The 19,329-nt window shown below is 43.7% G+C and overlaps 1 protein-coding gene across 4 annotated transcripts in view; it reads right to left on the minus strand.

Moving 5' to 3' along the window:
- MRTFA (myocardin related transcription factor A) overlaps positions 1-19,329 on the minus strand; it is a 231,153-nt gene that overhangs the window by 116,965 nt on the left and 94,859 nt on the right. For all 4 annotated transcript variants that reach the window (XM_069231149.1, XM_069231148.1, XM_069231151.1 and 1 more), the window contains 4 exons: positions 11,902-12,063; positions 10,870-11,099; positions 10,148-10,276; positions 4,616-4,866 (listed from right to left, as the gene is read on the minus strand). In XM_069231149.1, the coding sequence (XP_069087250.1) occupies positions 4,616-4,866; positions 10,148-10,276; positions 10,870-11,099; positions 11,902-12,063 (772 nt within the window). The remainder of the gene's footprint in view (positions 1-4,615; positions 4,867-10,147; positions 10,277-10,869; positions 11,100-11,901; positions 12,064-19,329) is intronic.

Below are 19,329 nucleotides of genomic sequence, written 5' to 3' on the forward strand. Positions count from 1 at the left end.
AGATTCAGCGATGCTGGGTTTGGATGCCTGATCTGTTGTTTGTGATGTGTTAACAGATCTGGTCTGTTGGGTAGCTTGACATGAGGTACTACTGACAGGTCTAGTAGTGTTGTATACCAAGGTTGTCTTGCCCATGTTGGTGCTATTAGTATGAGTTTGAGTTTGTTTTGACTCAATCTGTTTACTACATATGGAAGGAGAGGGAGAGGGGGAAAAGCGTACGCAAATATCCCTGACCAATTCATCCATAGAGCATTGCCTTGGGATTGATGGTGTGGGTACCTGGATGCGAAGTTTTGGCATTTTGCGTTTTCTTTTGTTGCAAATAGATCTATTTGAGGTGTTCCCCAAATTTGAAAGTAAGTGTTCAGTATTTGGGGGTGAATTTCCCATTCGTGGACTTGTTGGTGATCCCGAGAGAGATTGTCTGCTAGCTGGTTCTGGATCCCTGGAATAAATTGTGCTATTAGGCGAATGTGGTTGTGAATTGCCCAATGCCATATTTTTTGTGTTAGGAGACACAACTGTGTCGAGTGTGTGTCCCCCTGTTTGCTTAAATAATACATTGTTGTCATGTTGTCTGTTTTGACAAGAATGTATTTGTGGGTTATCATGGGTTGAAATGCTTTCAACGCTAGAAATACTGCTAACAGTTCTAAGTGATTTATGTGAAACTTCCTTTGATGTATGTCCCATTGTCCTTGGATGCTGTGTTGATTGAGGTGTGCTCCCCACCCTGTCATGGAAGCATCCGTTGTTATGACGTATTGTGGCACTGGGTCTTGGAAAGGCCGCCCTTTGTTTAAATTTGTACTGTTCCACCATAGAAGCGAGATGTATGTTTGGCGGTCTACCAACACCAGATCTAGAAGTTGACCCTGTGCATGTGACCATTGTGATGCTAGGCATTGTTGTAAGGGCCGCATGTGCAATCTTGCGTTTGGGACAATGGCTATGCATGAAGACATCATGCCTAGGAGTTTTAATACCATTTTTGCTTGTATCTTTTGTGTTGGATACATGGCCTGTATCACCTTGTGAAATGTTTGAACCCTTTGTGGACTTGGAGTGGCTATCCCTTTTGTTGTGTTGATTGTCGCTCCTAAGTATTGCTGTGTTTGACACGGCAAAAGGTGTGACTTTGCATAGTTGATGGAGAAACCCAGCTTGTGAAGGGTCTGTATGACATACTTTGTGTGACGTGAACACCTTGTTAGCGTGTTGGTCTTGATTAACCAGTCGTCTAAGTAAGGGAACACGTGTATCTGCTGCCTTCTGATATGTGCAGCTACTACTGCTAGGCATTTTGTAAAGACTCTTGGCGCAGTTGTTATTCCGAATGGCAACACTTTGAATTAGTAATGTATTCCTTTGAATACAAACCTTAGGTATTTCCTGTGGGAAGGATGTATTGGTATGTGGAAATACGCATCCTTTAGGTCTAATGTTGTCATGTAGTCTTGCTGTTTGAGCAGTGGGATTACGTCTTGTAATGTGACCATGTGAAAGTGGTCTGATTTGATGTAGGTATTTAGTGTTCTGAGATCTAGTATTGGTCTCAGAGTGTTGTCCTTCTTTGGTATTAGAAAGTACAGTGAGTAAACTCCTGTGTTTTTCTGTAGGCTTGGGACTAATTCTATTACGTCCTTTTGTAGTAATGCTTGAACTTCTAGTCCTAGAAGATCTATATGCTGTTTTGACATATTGCGTGTTTTCGGTGGGACGTTTGGAGGGAATTTGTGAAATTCTATGCAATAGCCATGTTGGATAATTGCTAAGACCCAAGTGTCTGTTGTTATTTCTTCCCAAGATTTGTAGAATTGGCTTAGTCTTCCCCCCACTGGTGTTGTGTGATGGGGTTGTGTGACTTGTGAGTCACTGTTTATTTTGAGGGGTTTTGGGACCTTGAAATTTTCCCCGACTTCTTGGGAATTGGCCTCCTTTATATTGTCCCCGAAAACCTCCCCTTTGATATTGACCCTGGTAGGTAGGTGGTCTTGTCTGTGAAGTGTTGGTTTCTGTGGGTTGACCCCGAAACCCTCCCCTAAAAGGTGTCTTCCGAAATGTGCCTCTGCTCTGCGGGGAGTAGAGTGCGCCCATGGCTTTGGCTGTATCGGTGTCCTTTTTTAGTTTTTCAACGGCAGTGTCTACTTCCGGCCCAAACAATTGCTGTTCATTAAACGGCATATTGAGCACAGCCTGTTGGATTTCGGGTTTGAACCCAGAAGTGCGCAGCCAAGCGTGCCTCCGTATTGTGACTGCAGTGTTTATTGTCCTTGCAGCTGTATCGGCTGCATCCATGGAAGACCGTATCTGATTGTTCGAGATACTTTGTCCCTCTTCCACCACTTGTTGTGCTCTTTTTTGGAACTCTTTGGGAAGGTGTTCGATGAAATGTTGCATTTCATCCCAATGAGCCCTGTCGTATCTTGCCAAGAGTGCTTGCGAGTTGGCGATACGCCACTGATTTGCTGCAACTCTTTTTCCCGCTGCATCAAATTTGCGGCTCTCCTTGTCTGGAGGTGGTGCGTCGCCTGATGTATGAGAGTTGGCTCTTTTACGAGCTGCCCCCACAACTACTGAGTCCGGTGTTAGTTGTGTTGTAATAAATATTGGGTCTGTGGGAGGTGCCTTAGATTTTTTCTCCACCCTCGGAGTTATGGCTCTGCCTTTAACTGGCTCCTGAAATATTTGTTTTGAGTGCCTTAGCATTCCTGGGAGCATGGGAAGGCTTTGATACTGGCTATGGGTGGAGGACAGGGTGTTAAAGAGAAAGTCATCCTCAATAGGTTCCGAATGTAGTGAGACATTGTGGAATTCGGCTGCCCTTGCGACCACCTGTGCATATGATGTACTGTCCTCAGGTGGTGACGGTTTAGTTGGATAGGAGTCTGGACTATTGTCAGACACTGGGGCGTCGTAGAGGTCCCATGCATCGGGATCATCCTGGCTCATTGTGGTATGAGCTGGTGAGTGCGTTAGTGGTGGAGTTTGCGCCGGTGATGCATGTGTTGATTGTGGTGGAGAAGGTGGTGGTGTTACTTTCTTTACCACCTTTGCTTGTGGTTGCTTGTCCCCTTGTTGGAAAACAAGTTTCCTTTTCATCTTGATTGGGGGAAGAGTGGTTATCTTCCCTTTGTCTTCATGGATGTGAAGCCTCCTTTGAGTGTAGTCAGTCTCTACAGTTTGAAGCTCTTCACCAAATCTATGCAATTGGGTGTTTAGTCCTTGTTCCTCTGTATAGGAACTAATTTTCGGTTCCGAGGCTTTTTTCGGTACTGAAACCGTTTCGGTAGGCTTTTTAGGCTCCGAAGAAGGTTTCTTTGATTTCGGTGTGGGATCTCGGTGCCGAACATCTTCGGTGCCGCTGTCTCTGCGCCGAATTTCCTCGGAGCCGGTGTCTCGGCTCCAAGGTTGCTGTGTGGCGGTATCACGACCGGAGTCGGATAACTTCGACACCAGCATGCCCTTTTTCGGTGCCTTGGCTCGGTCACCTAGTTTGTGGGTTAAGCCATGGCCTGTTGGCAGTGGCGTCCCCTGGGCTTTTGTGGACTTTGAGAGTCCTAATTTTCTACGTCTTACTCACGGTTGTTATGTCTTCGGCGTCGGATTCCCCCGAATCAGACTCGTGGATGGAGAACGCTTCCTCTTCGTCCTCGAACCGATGTTGTCCTGTCGGCGTGGACGCCATTTGCAATCTTCTGGCTCTTCAGTCTCTGAGCGTCTTCCTCGACCGAAACGCTCGACAGGCTTCACACGTATCCTCCTTGTGCTCCGGGGACAGGCACAAGTTACAGACCAGATGCTGATCCGTATACGGATATTTGTTATGGCATTTAGGACAGAAGCGGAACGGGGTCCGTTCCATCAGTCTTGAAGTCGCACGCGGTGGGGCCGACCAGGCCCCGACGGGGGATCGAAATTACCCCGAAGGGCCACCGGAGCTCTTCAAGATTCGGTATTGATTTGTTCTAACTAACCCGATACCGAACAAAACAATACCGACGATTTTTTCCGAGATTCTAACTAACTTTCCGACCCGAAACACGGAGCGAAAAGGAACACGTCCGAACCCGATGGCGGAAAAAAACCAATCTAAGATGGAGTCGACGCCCATGTGCAATGGAACCGAAAGGGGAGGAGTCCCTCGGTCTCGTGACTCGAAAAGACTTCTTCGAAGAAAAACAACTTGTAACACTCCGAGCCCAACACCAGACGGCGGACTGTGCACAGCATGTGTATCTGCAGCTACACATGCCATCGAACACATAGAAACTCTAAGGGGCAGAGCACTAATGTGTGTATTACGCACGTGCCCTTCAAGAGCAGGACATGATAAGGTGTAATCAGTATGTGTAGTTAGACTGCTGGGATTCTGTAGCACGAAACGTGGTCTAGGATTATCAGTGGTGCATTTCGACTGCACCTCAAACTAAAGGAGTGTAGCATGCTCGGACAGAATTGGTGCATGTATCTAGACTGACTGACTGACAGAGTTAATGGCTCTCAGCACATTATGGTCTGAGGTTATCGGTTTTACATTAACTTTAAGAGTACAGGAGGAGCATAGCAAATGGCTTGTTCTATTAATGCATATTTAAACACAGTTTCTTACTTTGGTGGAGCAGGCAGGATGGTCTGGTAGTTGTAATGCTGCTGCTGCTGGTTCAGGATCTGTAGCTGCAAGAACAGCTGCTGCTGCTGCAGGATTTTGGCATAGGACGAGTCCATGGGCAGCTCTCCTTTATCCTGTTTCTGGTCTGGGGGGATGTATTGGTGGTACTTGAGTTTTTTCACCTTCGGTTTTGGATCCTTGGACTTCTTGCTGCGCTGAGACTTCTCGCTGGCTGACTTGGGCTGGCTGTGCTATTGAGCGAAAAGAGAAGAATGGGGGAAACACTAGATTTTAAGGTTTGGCAACTGAAAAATACATTGAAGTCTGACCAAAGACACATTACCCGTGCTTTAGTGTCCCCTTTGTCTTAACAGAGCCTGAAACAGGAACAAACTCAAGAGGTTCAACAGTAAACAGCGCAGAGAACGGACGAAAGTTCCTGGTGCTCTGTCCAAGTACCTTGTTTTAATATTCTGGTAAGCCCAGTAGGCTTTCTTACACTTGAAACCAGTGCCCTAAGTCTACCTGCAGGTGCTCTGCATGGCTGAGATAAGTTGGTCACCAACAGAATGCTTACCTGTACAGTGTTTGGGGCCCTTGGTGGCTACCTACCACCCCTCGCCAAGGCTATGCTACAAGTAGTATAACAGCAGCAGGTACTTTTTGAAGCATCATCAGGTGGAGACTGCTTACTGTCTCTTCCTGATAAACTTGTGTAGTAGGTCATAAATGGAAAATTCCAGTCCCCTTGTCTGTAACCAAAGTATGTATGAGAACGTTTGGGAAACATGAGGTGGCATACTCATTTTGGGTTCCGCATCAAGAAGTACGAACTTCTACAGTTCTAGGGTGCTCCATCTGGTTAAGGCTAATTAGAACTTGCAGTCTCACCTCTTTCTCCATGCCCAACCAGCCCCCTTTGACATCTTCAGCCCCAGCTGCTCTTCTCAATTGCTCCCTCCCTATAAATGTTCTGTAAAACTAGGTCCAAAGAGTAGCTTCCAATATAAATCCTGCAACAAGAAGACCTTTTATTGCTCACTGTATCTGGCTCAACCAGTCCCACCACACCAACCTGTCACTCGGCTTGAGCAACACCTACGCAAATAAATGACCAAAAGGCAACACAAGCTTGCACACATTTTACAGTAAAGAGGGGCTGCTTCTCGCACCTCATATCCGTGTCTTTGTGTTGGAATATACAAACTACAGAGGGCAGTTTCATTTGAAACTCGTCGCTACGGAGAGAAACGCACTAGCTAGAAGATGAGCTTTGAATTAATTTCCTCTGAAAAATGTTTGGGGATAACTTTCAACGTAACTCGTAAACTAGATGAGGCCAAAAACCCAAGAACTGGAGATGTCCTGAATCCTGCACATATCCAGTGCTCACCTTTACTCTTTTGGAGTGACTAACACATGTGCAGCGGAAGAAGATGACTGGGGGCTTGAAAATCTGCAATCTATCTTTTAAGGGCAGCGACCATACCCTAAGGAATACATGAGAAACTCTGTGGTGCTGCTGCGTATTGACCAAGGACACAGACTGCTCAGTGAGCCGTGGACCTGTTCTGTTCAGCGAGAGCCTGAGTTCAGCAATCTACTGCGATATGGTTAGCATGCGAAGCCGGTCATGACCGGGGACCCTATAACTGAGCCCAGCGCGACTTGCGCTTCCTTCGTGAGTGGCGCTGTGTGTTTCTCTTCTACTGTGATTCCAAAAGACCAATCTGAGGACTTCTGATGGCTCTGTGGGGCCAGTGTGCCTTAAATTGCATTTATTGCCCAACAGCTCCGCCAGGAGGCCTATGTGTGTGTACCTTGCACTTCCTGCCCATCTACTTCTCTATGTAGTGTTGAGGGCTCTGAAAAGGCAACGAAACCCAGTGCGCCTGCAACGTGCATCTGCTGAACAATGACTTCGCTGTGAGGATTCAAACACTGCTGAGAATGTGTGGGTGAAAAGAGGAGAAGCTCAGATATGGGAGCCACACAACAGTGATTAGGAACATAATTAAGGATGACTCTTGATAAAAAAAGACCCATCATGAGATGTTCAGTACGTTTTTATTTTCGCCTTAAGAAAGCCCGAGGGCTTGCAAATGCCTAAGCGAAACCTGTGCCACCTGGATACCGAAATTAGATTTCATGCAGACTGTAAAATAATTATTGGCTCCATACCGAGATCAAAGTTTGCATTTCAAAGGCTGGATAACAGAATAAAAAAAATGTACCACCTTTAGTTTCTAGACAACTTTCTCTTTGCGTATGAAGTGCTTATTTTCATTTATGACAATCATGCGTAAGCCGCTTGCCTGCACCCTGCATTCACCAAGGGACATTTTCGTTAAGCGATGTGGACTGCCAGGGTGCTGCAACTTTTTCCCCCTGTCTGAGGCTGCCAGAAAGCCAGAGGCGCTGCTGCTCGCGGACTCCCACTTCACCCTGAAAATGCTGCTCTTTCCACAAGGAGTCGCTGGCCTCAGACAAGGGATGGGTACAGCATGTGGTCCCGGCTCACATATAGCCAATGAACAGGATTTAAACCAGTTACCGGACTGTGCTGTAAGGGCGCTTGCAGAGCAGACCCTTGTACTTGGCTGTTGGATGGCATTTTCATGCCAAATGACATTCCTGATCGCTGCCTCTAAAGCATAGACACAGAACGTTAAAGATGAACTGAGAAGTACTTCAAGGTTACTTAACGGTAGATGGTACCGCTATACAAGAAATCTAATAATAAAAATAACAATACTGGTTGAGAAAGTTACACAGTACTATAGGAACTTTCTTAAATTACTGAAACTATTCCTTCATGGTTATTAAAGTGTTGTATTAAATAATAACTATAGTTGGGCATTCTCTATTGTGTGGTAGCGGAACTAAACATCCACCCCACACACCCTTCAGGCGTAAGCCCTGACAGTTCCGACTTTAATCCCCAAGGGAGAGTCAATGCCTAAGTATTATCAGTATTATCTGGTATTTGCATGTCCAGGAGCAGCACCAATACATCTCACAAGGCTTGCCTATCTGCCCTTGGGCTGTGCAGGACATGGAGAACTGGCCTCACAGGAACTTCCCAATATGTTTACTTGTTTTAGTCTAACGCCACCACCCTCTGAGCCAGCCTTACGACAGACGTAGGCCAGCAGTGGGCCAGTCTTTCCATCTCACACTAAGGCCTGCCTGCTGCACAAAGAACAGAGTCACAAGTCAAAGCATTATAGAAGAGGCAGACCTTTTCTTTATCGCGCGTCATTGCATTCTTAGAAGCATGATTCCACCCAGCAGCTTTATCAAGCTGATGATATTAGTTCATGTTATGTAAATAACTCATTAACAAGGTCTATGATGTAAGACCTGTACATAGTTCCCTTGCTAGATTCCTTCTAAACGTTAGATGGAGTTTGCCAGATTCAGCCAGAGAGCTAGCACATACTGGGGAAAGTAGTGCATTTGAAGAGTTGGTCACAGCTCCTGACTGTCAAGTAGATACTCCGATTCACATGCTGCAAATCATGTGGAACAAAACTCTGCATTTTGCGAGAGGGCATCGCTCCTGGCTTCTAGGCACATAAACTTGAAGCCCATGCTGCTTTGCTGCATATTATACAGAACTCAGCAATTGTTTCAATGAGAGCTCTTTGCTCCTCCCAGCTTTTAGGCAGATAAATCTGAAGTCATAATTTCAAATGTAACCCCCATCTAACTACACCACTTTACAGCCCCGTGATGGTTGTGCCTCTCCCTCTTCATTAGTCTTGGGGGGTGTCCCTGGTCAGTATTAGGCTCCAGAACCCCATCAGTGGTGTGTGTTTAAAAAAAAAAAAAACTGGTGAAGAGAAGACCATCAGGTTTTGCTAAAAAGAGACATCTCAAGGAAGCAAATACTGGTCACATCTATGAGCTCATTCAGTGCCCTTAGCTCATCGCAGGCATCCTCCTGTAGGTGAGAGTACAAGGGGGAGGCTGCAGTGTTCTTTTCTGTTCATGAGTCCAGATTTTTCAGTAGGAACTAGTTGTGTTGTCTCTAGTGATGTGAGCTGCATCCATCCTAGTCAATCTGCGTGGTTTACGAATATCACCATCACCCCTTTGTAGTCGTGGACCTCTTTTGTTTTTTTAGATACAAGTTAGGTTGACCCGAGAATTACTAATGTGTCTTAGGTGACCAATTGTCTTTGTAGAGTTGTGTCACCCAGTGCATTGATAAAAACCTGCATCATGTTCTGACCCAAATGTTATGACTGGCCACATGTTTCACTGCCATTACATTTTTGGCAATTTCATCAGGGCCACAGCATCAAATACATGCTTAATGTCAACCAAATTCCTGTTGCAAGTACAGAGAAAGTAGTATCAGGACCCATCTCTATTTCGTCCATAGTGCACACTAGAACAGTTCCCATTATTCCACTAGAAGGACTGTATACCAGTGAGGTTCAGCACAGTGTTGTGGATTTTATATTTATAGTAAAGATAACCAAGGTGTATGAAAAGTCTGTTACAGGTGGTCTTATGTATGACAGCAGTGATGACGAATATATTCACAGTGGATACTCTCCTCCTAAGCAGATAGGGGGCGGAGAGATGCTCGTTGGGGTGGTTGCTGCCGTTTCTTCTATTCATGTATCATAAATGATTACAGGTAAAATATTACTGGTGTTCTAAATGTACGATTCTTTCAGACTGTGATCACCTTGAGTAGCATGAGGGTGTACCCAGCATGAGGACATTTTGCTACTGAGCTCATCCAAACTTATGCCCCACGGTGGCCCATTTTAATATGTATCCACAAAGTGTTACCTCTTAAATTAAATAGGCTGCAGTGCAAAGAATGCATGTTACAGCCAACAGTGTTGTGAAGGGCAAAAAGTGTCATACCAGCATATTTCAGGTTCATTCCTGAAGAGGACGTCCAAGCCGGGCAGACACTAATTAGCAGCACTTAACAGCATTCCATTTCCCAACACCAAAAGATGAAGGCCGAGTTGCCCGTGTTGGGTATTGAAACTAGTGAGCTGCAAGTGACTTGAGATGCCACCGGTCAGCTTTTAATTGAGCCATCTTTCTGGCTTTTAAAGTCGCACTGTATATGGTGCTTCTCACAGGCAAAGAGAAGATGGCGCAGTTCGTCGATCGTTGACATATCCGTGCTTTGCGAAGACTAGCAGAGATATTTAATGGATTCAACGAAGAAGTGCACAGCCGCAAGCAAAAACAAAAAAAACACCTTTCTTCTGTCCGTAGCACGTTAGAAATTAAAAGTGTAAAGTCCCTACCTGAGCACGAAGAACCTACACCGCACCTGTTAGCTGGCATCACGCATAACATCAACTAAAACACAGGTATCAGAAGCGGGTTCCCTTATACTAAGGGCACAATACCTTTCATATGTCACTCGTGGGAAATACAAAGACAGCTAGACCAACCTTTTCAGCGCCTACCTTTTCGGTGTAATCCACACCGGTAAACACTGCTCGAGATTCAGTTAAAAGCAAAGGCTGGGGGATTTGTATGTACACTTACTTTGATGAGCGCTGGTGGTGGCTTTGCCGCTGGGGAGCCATTGGTGAGATGAGGTGGGCGCTGCTGAGGAGGCTCAGACGGGGCAGGAGGTTCTGGGGGGTCCACACTGAGCTGTACTTGAGGCACAATCTGCAAAGAAAGTGCAAGGTAGATTTCAGGGCACCTGAAAAGTTGGAGAACGTAAAACAAGATAGACACAAAGGAGAGATGGCGTGGCCATGGACACAGGCTAGCGTGACAGGGATATAGAAGGTTCCTGTCACAGGACAAAGAGACCAAATAATACAGGCCAGGGGAATGGGGCAGAGGACACAAAGAATGGGTGGCACAGGAGGTGGTTGCAAGTAACATATACAGGGGTAGCACAAGTCACAGAAGCAGATGGTCGAAGTTATATGCCGGAGGCATGTGGCAAAGGACATGGATGGTGGTAGGGTAAGGAGACACGCATGGGAGAATTCATAAGGTGAGGAATCCACAGGTAGTTGTAGCCATCAGAAACAGAAGGTAGGTAGCAAAGGGTGCCTCATGATGTACACAAAGGCAATACCATAAAAGACTGGGTATGGGTAGTAAAGGACATATAGGATGTAGAATAGACCATACTGATTAAGTGTCACATGATACACAGCTGAGATGGGCGATTATTGGATGTCAAACCACAGTGGCTAAAAATACTGACACCTTAGTATCTCAAGTTAACAGAAAGGTTGTCACCTCACCTGTCCCAGTGTCCAAGGGGCTGGGCAGGGACCAGTGGTGAGGGGATGGGTCTCTGATCCTGGTGCTTGGACTGGGCTAACCGCTGCAGTTATCTTGTTGGGAAGCTCGATGGGTGATGGCACAGAGCTCTGCGACTCCTGGCTGGCTGGCTGCTCGGGGGAAAGGGCATCACTGCTGTCCTCATCAAACGAGGAGCTGTCTCCTACTTGCAGGTATTCCACTTGTCCCTCTGTAGCAGAGAGTGGAGAGCAGAGGATGTTAGAACTGGGAGTGAAAGTGGACAAAGACCAGCCAGTTCACCCAATTCAGCCTAATAGGCCCACAACAAAGTTATCCCTGACATGACACAGACTAACATTCTACTAGCCACAATTCCATTCTGTGGCACCCCCGTGTCAGTGAAGTGCACGTGTCTTCTTGGTGTGGCTCATCTCAGGTGCATTCCTCACAGTGGTCCCATCTTTTGGCCGCTTCTGGGTTGCATTCCACATTTCTCCTGTGTTTTCTTCCTCTCTTGTTTGCTGATCTCTCCTCTTGTTTCTGTGCTTTGCCTTGTAACTGATAATAATGTCAATAACATTTACACTAACTCCTCCTTTTCTCATCATCCTGCCTCCCCTCCTCCCACCACCCTGCCCCCACCTCAAAGACGTCTTAAGACAACTTCCCTTTAACTGCTTCTTTCTCTCCATGGGGAGGGTTTTGTTTCCCACCTGTTTTAGAAGTCCTAGCTTCTCGCCGCTCTCATCCCTCATGCTTTTTTACCTCTATTGTCCTTGTTCTCTTCTCACCTTCTTGTGATCCCCTAACTTCTTGTGGCCCCTTACCTTTGCAAACAATTACTTCTTTCAGACTGTGATCTCTGGATACAAAATGCTCTCCAAAAGTTCTATCAAGGCTAGCTTCTCTACTCTCGCTACCACTGTTGCTTTCAACTTCTATTCCCATGCCCTCCACTTCTGTTCCCATTCCCTCCTACTCTCACACACTGGTCTATTTTCCGGTAATCTTTTGTAGTCTTTCCCACTTACCAATAATGGCTTCCTTCACACTAGTCTCCACAGGAAGGATATTCTTCTCCACCAGTTCCATGGGACCGGGCCTCTGTGCGATTTTTTCATTCAGGTCGTCAGCCAGACGCGCACGCTTCAGCTGCAGCTGTTTGGCCTGAAGCGACGGTTCCGCGGAGGTCTCTGGAAGGTGGAAAGAAACCTGTGAGACCCAGACAAACTTTGCCACCAACACTGGCCTTGCACCAGCTCCCTACAAACTCCAAAACAGAGCACATTCTCTGGATGGTGTGGGCAGCGACATCCAGAAAGAAAATCACACACAGAAGTCAGAATGTAATGCAGGCTTCGACACCAATAGTCCCAATCAAGTGAAGGAACACTTTCATCCCATGTTTCCCACGATTTCAGATCCCCTACATCTGATAGTCAATGCAGAGGATGCTCAGAATTGGTGACTATGACACACTTTAACATCCACAGGGACAGACTGTGACCCTGAAAGACCCAACCCCTGCTCCAGCGCTCTGCAAGGTCCATTGTGTAGAATGTTTTATTGATTCCTCGTACACAGGCTTCCCCCCAGCACCCGCTCCCTCAAAGTGTTCAAACAACAGAGATATGGGAGAGGAAAAACGCCAACAGCCTTCAGATTTGGATCCAGGCTTATCTAAGTTAAGGGAGGGAAGGGCGTGGTGCCAAGAAAGAAGCAAGTTATTAGGACAGTTGTTTAAATGCCTCTGGGCAGGTCTCATACTATCCTCCTCCACAGGTCTCAGTCCAACAACTTTTTGCAAAAAGTGCAATAAAAATGAAAAAGTTATCAAATGCTGAGACGACTAATGTAAAGCCAAGTTTCACAAATCCACCTTTCATGTGGCCCCCAGCTTCCTTAAACAAAAATTCCAAACTGTTGTAACTCTGCTGCCTTAGCATAAAATTGGTATCCCTCACCAGGTGGCCCCTTCATAGTCTTTAAGGTCTAGGAAACCAAAACACAGAATTTTTGCTCTGCAGAATTCTGCTTTTCATTCTTCCAACCGACAGAGGTTAATAAAGAGTTGCATAATTCTGGTATTCCTATGGCGCCCATTACAAAACAAAACAAAACAGTTTTTCTGGGGACATAAAACAGTGAAAATCTGAACAATAAAATGTATCCTCCAAGTATTTTAATGGTGCTTACACATGTAAATAATCAGTGTGGAATCTGCATTTAACAATGTCGCTGAGAGCTAATGAAACCACTGTATCCAATGGTAAAACTTTACATGTGTAACCCAGGCGGGGCGTTGTTTTTTTTTTTTTTTTAGAAGTGGTGGCAAGAGAGGGAACTCCAACAGTAAGGTTTCAAGTATTACATTTTAACCTAAGGTTTACGGAGGATGACGCAACACGTCATACCATCAAGCAACAAACAATATTCAGTGAGCCAGTAACTTTCTGGAGAGAGGGGGATTCAGGAGGGCTCTGAATCAGAACCAGGTGTTTTTTTTCAGTTCCTTAGCTAGTGATTTACAAAGAGGGGGTCAGTGCCGTAAGCAATGTTTCTAACCCCGAACATTAAAGGTTGGGTTGATTTATTGATCTTTTCTATACGTTTTTAATAGTAATAATCTAAATGCTAGGCACTTGTATCCCATTTTATAGATAGATTTTCAGAATAAGCATATGGCTTTAAAATTTAATCCTGTATAGTGTGCAAAGCCTGTGAAGACTGCAGAAAAGGCCAGGAAGAACTTTGTTTCTGCCATCTATCTCTGCAGTTCCCAACCTGTGTTCCGCGGACCCCCAGGGGTCCGTAACACAATACCAGAGGGTCTGCAGTCCAGAAAGGCACTTTTCCAGCTATGGTCTCTCAACAGAAACACATGCATGTTTTTATATTTATTACTTCATTTGTGCAGCAGTTTGAAAAGCATGGAACAGTTCTGTGTACATTCAGCTGCTTTCGGTGGGTGGGAGAGGGGGGGGGGGGAATAAAGGCAGCAAGATAACTCTGATGATTAATGTACCTACTGGAGAGGGATGGGAGTTTTGTCTGGTGGCAGTATTGTCTCATATAAGATGGTGCAGATGGTTAATATGCCTGCTGCAAAGACCGTGTATCATGCAAAGAACAGTATTTTATGTGCATAGTAGTGGGTTACTGCTTTCGTCACAGAGATTATTTTGTTGCTGTGCAGTTCATAAATTAAAATCGTAATCTAGCACAGTGAGCTATGAACTGCCATCAAAGAGCTTCATACAAATTGAATGGCACAAACTAGAAATGTATGTTTTTTCTCAATATTTCATTATACTTTTGCTGCTAAAAAAGGTTTGTTGCGAAGAAATACATTCTTATTAAAGTCAGTGCTAACCACTGTGTTATGTTCTGAATCCTGAGTTTGTGCTTCTCCAGACCAAGCACTTGTAGAAAATGTCTATTAGTATGGATGACATGTGCATCCTACACCTTGTTGTCCCCTGTAAAGTACTCCAACACCCTGCACTTGTATGAAAGGTGCTATAAAACAAATGAATTACATGTGGCAGAGAGGCTATGGAGAGGTGGGGGGGCTCTTATGGTTTTACTTCCTTTCCCCACCATATATTTAGGTGAAAAAGCTTTCTCAGATCTTCTGTACCTAAAAAATTAAAATAGAAATTGCTTGGGAAATGTAGAATCCGACCTGAGGATTCAGCTTTCCTAAATAAAACCAAACACTGAAAATTTAATCGCCAAGATGCAGCACCAACCTTACCATTAAAATGTTTCGATTTTTGTATATTTTTTCAATATAAAATAATGATATCTTTAGCAAATGGGGAATTTGTTGGGTGTGTACTGGTTTGTGCACTTTATGTGAATTGCTGTTTCAATGTTTGAAATTTAAATTGTACAAATTGCTTGGGGGCCCCCCTTCTAGTAGTGATTCAGTGGGGGTCCTCAAAAGTCAAAAATTTGGAAACCACTGATCTATCTAATAAACAGGTCGCTGCATTCTAAGTGATGTACAATTTGTTCCCTTCTTCTTGCTTCGTCCGCAAACAAAGATGCCTCCCACGGTCAAGAGTATGAGAATAGAGGTTCTCATGGGCATCTTTGGTGGGAGTTTTGAGGGAGGAATTTTTTTTTTTTTTTTTACTGCTATCAGGTGGAGAAGACCAATTTTAATGGAACGGTCTATTCTGTGGTCTTCTACTCAGCGATCACACAGAAGTGCTGGGATTACCTCGGGATAATACAGCAACAAGCAATGAAATATTGATAGGGGTGATGCAAGAAGTACAGTGATTTCTTTACTTTTTAATCCATGAAGCGAAGGGAACCGCAGTATGGGATTTAGTAGTGAGAGAAGCAGGATGATCGGAGATGGAGCAGAGGCGCAAGCCAATTTAAGTTACAGGGTAAACACAGTAAGATCGGTTAAGAAATGATTGATAATTTAGTCATTAAATCGGATGAAGTTTTGTTTGGATGATTTTTAGAACTTTAAAAAATATTCTGTCCCATGGAGAATGGAGAACTGATCCCAAAACGAACAGGGCACACCTAGAGCATAAACTGCGACTGAAAAAAAATAGGACAAAATTAAACATAGTATTAACCCCAAATAACCAAATAATCAACAGTGGTGAGCCTACTTCCTAGGAGGGTGTCTGTAGTTACCTATATTTGTATCTTAGTATTGCTCCCCTTAAGTTGTCTGGTGCTTAGCAATTTGGTGTTATCTCAGCTAACATGTATGTCAGGGGATGGCACTGGCCTGCTGCTGATAGAAATGACCACCATATACTTTCCTTTGTGGACCAATGAATAAGACGAAATCAAGCAAATTAGCGATGGAGCACATCCTTGCAGCATTAAATGACACTTTCCTAATCAGATTCTGTTGCAGCCTTTAGGGCCTGCCTTCATTTGTGCAGGAAGGATTGGATCTATTTGAACGCTGTATCCTGGAAGTGTGTGACTATTATGTGTCTTTACAAATAGAAGTTGCACTCCAAGGCATCAAAACCTGCAAAGCTGGGTACTTATTTTGGAACGCCAAAATTTGGGAAGACTTTTCAGACTGGGTTTTCAGCAATTACACCTAAAGATGGGTTGGTTGATATCCAGTAGTCAATTTGCCTGCATATTATGTATTTTTCTAATATCTTTGCTAAATGAGGTGTTTGTCTTTACTGTCATCAGAAATAAGTAATCGTCAAAGGCCATGCTTGGACTTAAAACCTGATTTGTCAATACCCAGTATTTTTGCTGTTACATGGTCTTGTACATTTTTACAAAACAGCAACTAGCTTTTACCTGTGTAGGGAGGATTATATTCTGGTCTTAGGCTGGATGTGGTGTTTGGATAAATGTTTTCCACAGATCTGGGCTAACAGTTGCTTATACTACTATTTCCAGCACCACAACAGTGCCACTCGATTTGTTGGGGATAAACAATATGTACTTGATAATGACATGCCCAGTCCCTGACAAGCTATAGTGGACAAGTTTTCAGACATGACCCAGTTGGGCCCTTAAGGTATCTAAATTTCCCTTTCATGATAAAGGCATCTTCATCTTACATCTTTATCTTACAGCAGACCAAGAAGAAAGAAGAGATAAAACTATTAATTTCATCAGGTTTAGAGAGTCAAAGCCTTGCGTTTGCACTATAAATGGCTGAACTGATATCCACCCATAAGGGGCTTCGTAGTTGCAATGTGTTTAATACTTGCTAGGAACCAGCAAGGAGAACGAGGAATACAGCAAGATAAGAGACTAGAGAGGGTCTCCCCACTGAAACAGGTACATTTGTTAACATGAGGACAATGCCTGCTTGCAATCTCTTGTCTGCAGTGGGGCGCTGGCAGTAGCTACTACAGGCTGTATGGGGTGCTGAAATACCCACTACTGGGCTTGTTTTGCTTTCTAGTGCATGTTAGGGAGCTTTGTGGGCGCTGCCAATATCCGTACCTGCAAACATCTACATTCCAGTGATTTGCTTCTTTAAACCTGGACCAACTTTCATCAATGTTACTCTCCTAGGGTATTTCTACATCCACTACTTTGCAACCGTATTCTATAATAATGAGGATGGGGAGGCCATAGAGAGGCCAGCACTGGTACAAAGTTTTTAATTATATACCGTTTGGGTCAATGTTACTGGATGAATGTACTTTCAAAATGACTGTTTATCACAAATCATTTGAAAAATGTCCTTCTTGGAGTACCTAAGACTGTGCCACATGTGGTGGCCTCATATCGGTCTTTAAATCATATCACATTATGGCCTATGTTGCCATCTTAGTGTACACCCTCAGTCTTAGTTAAAAATCCACCACTAAAATGTAAATACGTCTTTGGTCACGTTATCGTGGGTTGGGTAGTTGTCTCAGAGGTAGGGCGAACCACAGGACCCACTACAACTTATTGGAGTTGGCCCCAAATCTGCTTGCTTTTTTTGTTTATTCCATACAATGCATACTTATATGTTGTGTATTTTTCGAATGATAACAATGATCACTGCAAAACTTGTTTTCTCCTGGCCGCATGGATATGTACCTGGTAGAGGCACTAGTGATTACATAAACCAGGCAATAACCTCAATTGATATCACAATGGAGCAACACGATCCATTGACAATGATGATGCTCGATACTGAAAAGACATTTGATTGGCTTTCTTTGCTTTATTTATACTGGCAAGTAAAAGATGGGGATTAGCTTTCTTTCTGTAAACTTGCTATATCAGAAGCCTAAAGCAAGCACTTTAATGACTGGTAAAAAGTGGACAGGTAAATAGAAGAACACGACAGGCTATCTGTCATCTCCATTATTCTTTGCTCTTTACTTAAAACACGTTTTGCGTAAGCTACTAACAGCTGGAGCTATACGATCTGTCAATTCTAAGGCTTAGATAACAAAAGTCTTAGCATAAGATGATAATATTGCAGAGTTCTCCCCAGAGGTTTATAAGGCAACAGAAGCTATTGAAATGAAGCTGTCCGCTTTGGTGCAAATTCAGGTCATGTTTTAAACAGAAACAAAACACAAATAATATCTATACGCTTCTGTCTTACACAAGATCCGAAGGTTGTAGAATAGTTTGGGGTCAAGCTTTCAGCAAAAGTCATTGGACTGATGCAACTTAACTGTAAACCTCTTCAGAAAGTCCAGCGGAATTTCATAAATTGGCATTGAATACAGGTTGGCCTGTGAGGTTGACGTAACAGTGTTAAAATGTCAATTTTGCCACAGTTAATATTTCTTTTTAGGGCCATACCTCTTTCCTTAATACCCAAATGGTTTGTGAAAATTGATTCTTTTATCAACAGTTTTATATGGGGCTATAGAAGTTCAAGAAGAGTGGTAGGATTTCTCACTGTCCACAGAGAACGGTGGTTGGGCTCTTCGCAACCGTAAACTTTACTAATATGTTGCTATGTTGAAAAATACGGGTATTATCATAAATGGTAAATTGTGTACAATCTTGTTTGAAGCTGAGCTTCCTACAATTTATACATTCGGTTTAAGATGCTCAAGGTTAATTTTTCAGTTATATAGAATGTAGCTCCTTAAAAAAAATCCAATAAGGTGAGACCAGCAATCAACATCTGTAGGGCCCGGTGACAGCACAATAATAGTAACGAGATTAACAGATTTACCTCGATTTTGCAATGTACACTTTAACAGGTATTTCTGACAATTGCCATTGCCAAATATAGGAAAAGGCTTTTATAACAGAGTTAAGACATCTTTTTTTCCTAATGATAGCAATCTAACTTTTTTCAGAAATGTGCATTTTTGATTACATTTTTGCAGATTAGAGATTTGTTTTTACAAGATTAGTCATTTTATATATTTATATTTGAAAATTTTGTAAAGCGTGTTAATGCCAGTGGCGTCTTGGCATGGAGGGTCAGAACCGTAACTTACAGGAAACCAAGGTCAGTATTCAGCTATCCATCAAAGCCTTCAGAGAATAACCAGGTTTTAAGTTGCTTCATACAGGTCAGGTATCTTGGCTGCGCTCTCAACTGAAGAGGTAGTTTATTCCAAATTTGGGCTGTGATGTCAAAAATACTTCTGCCTCCCCAATTCTGACTCCTAAATTTTTGCTCATTAGTTGTTCTGGAAGCTGATGATGTTAGCACTCTTTGCGGCTCATACCAAACAAACGTTCTCTTCACATAGTCGGGGGCCGTTCCATAAAGGGATTTGTGTGCAAGGCAGAGTGCTTTGAACTTGATTCTCTCCCTTGCAAGTAACCAATGTAGATGCTTCAAAGTTTTAGATACACATTGGAATTTAGGGATCTTCATCAAGAACTGAGCTGCTGCATTTTGAAGACATAGAAGTTTCTTTAAGGAGCGTTGAGAAATGCCTAGATATAAGGCATTACAATAATCTAGTTTAGATCAAATTAGTGAAGTTACCACAGTCTTCTGTAACTCAGCGGAATGTACTGACACA

Source organism: Pleurodeles waltl, chromosome 4_2 (assembly GCF_031143425.1).
Source record: "Pleurodeles waltl isolate 20211129_DDA chromosome 4_2, aPleWal1.hap1.20221129, whole genome shotgun sequence".
Taxonomy (NCBI): Eukaryota; Metazoa; Chordata; class Amphibia; order Caudata; family Salamandridae; genus Pleurodeles; species Pleurodeles waltl.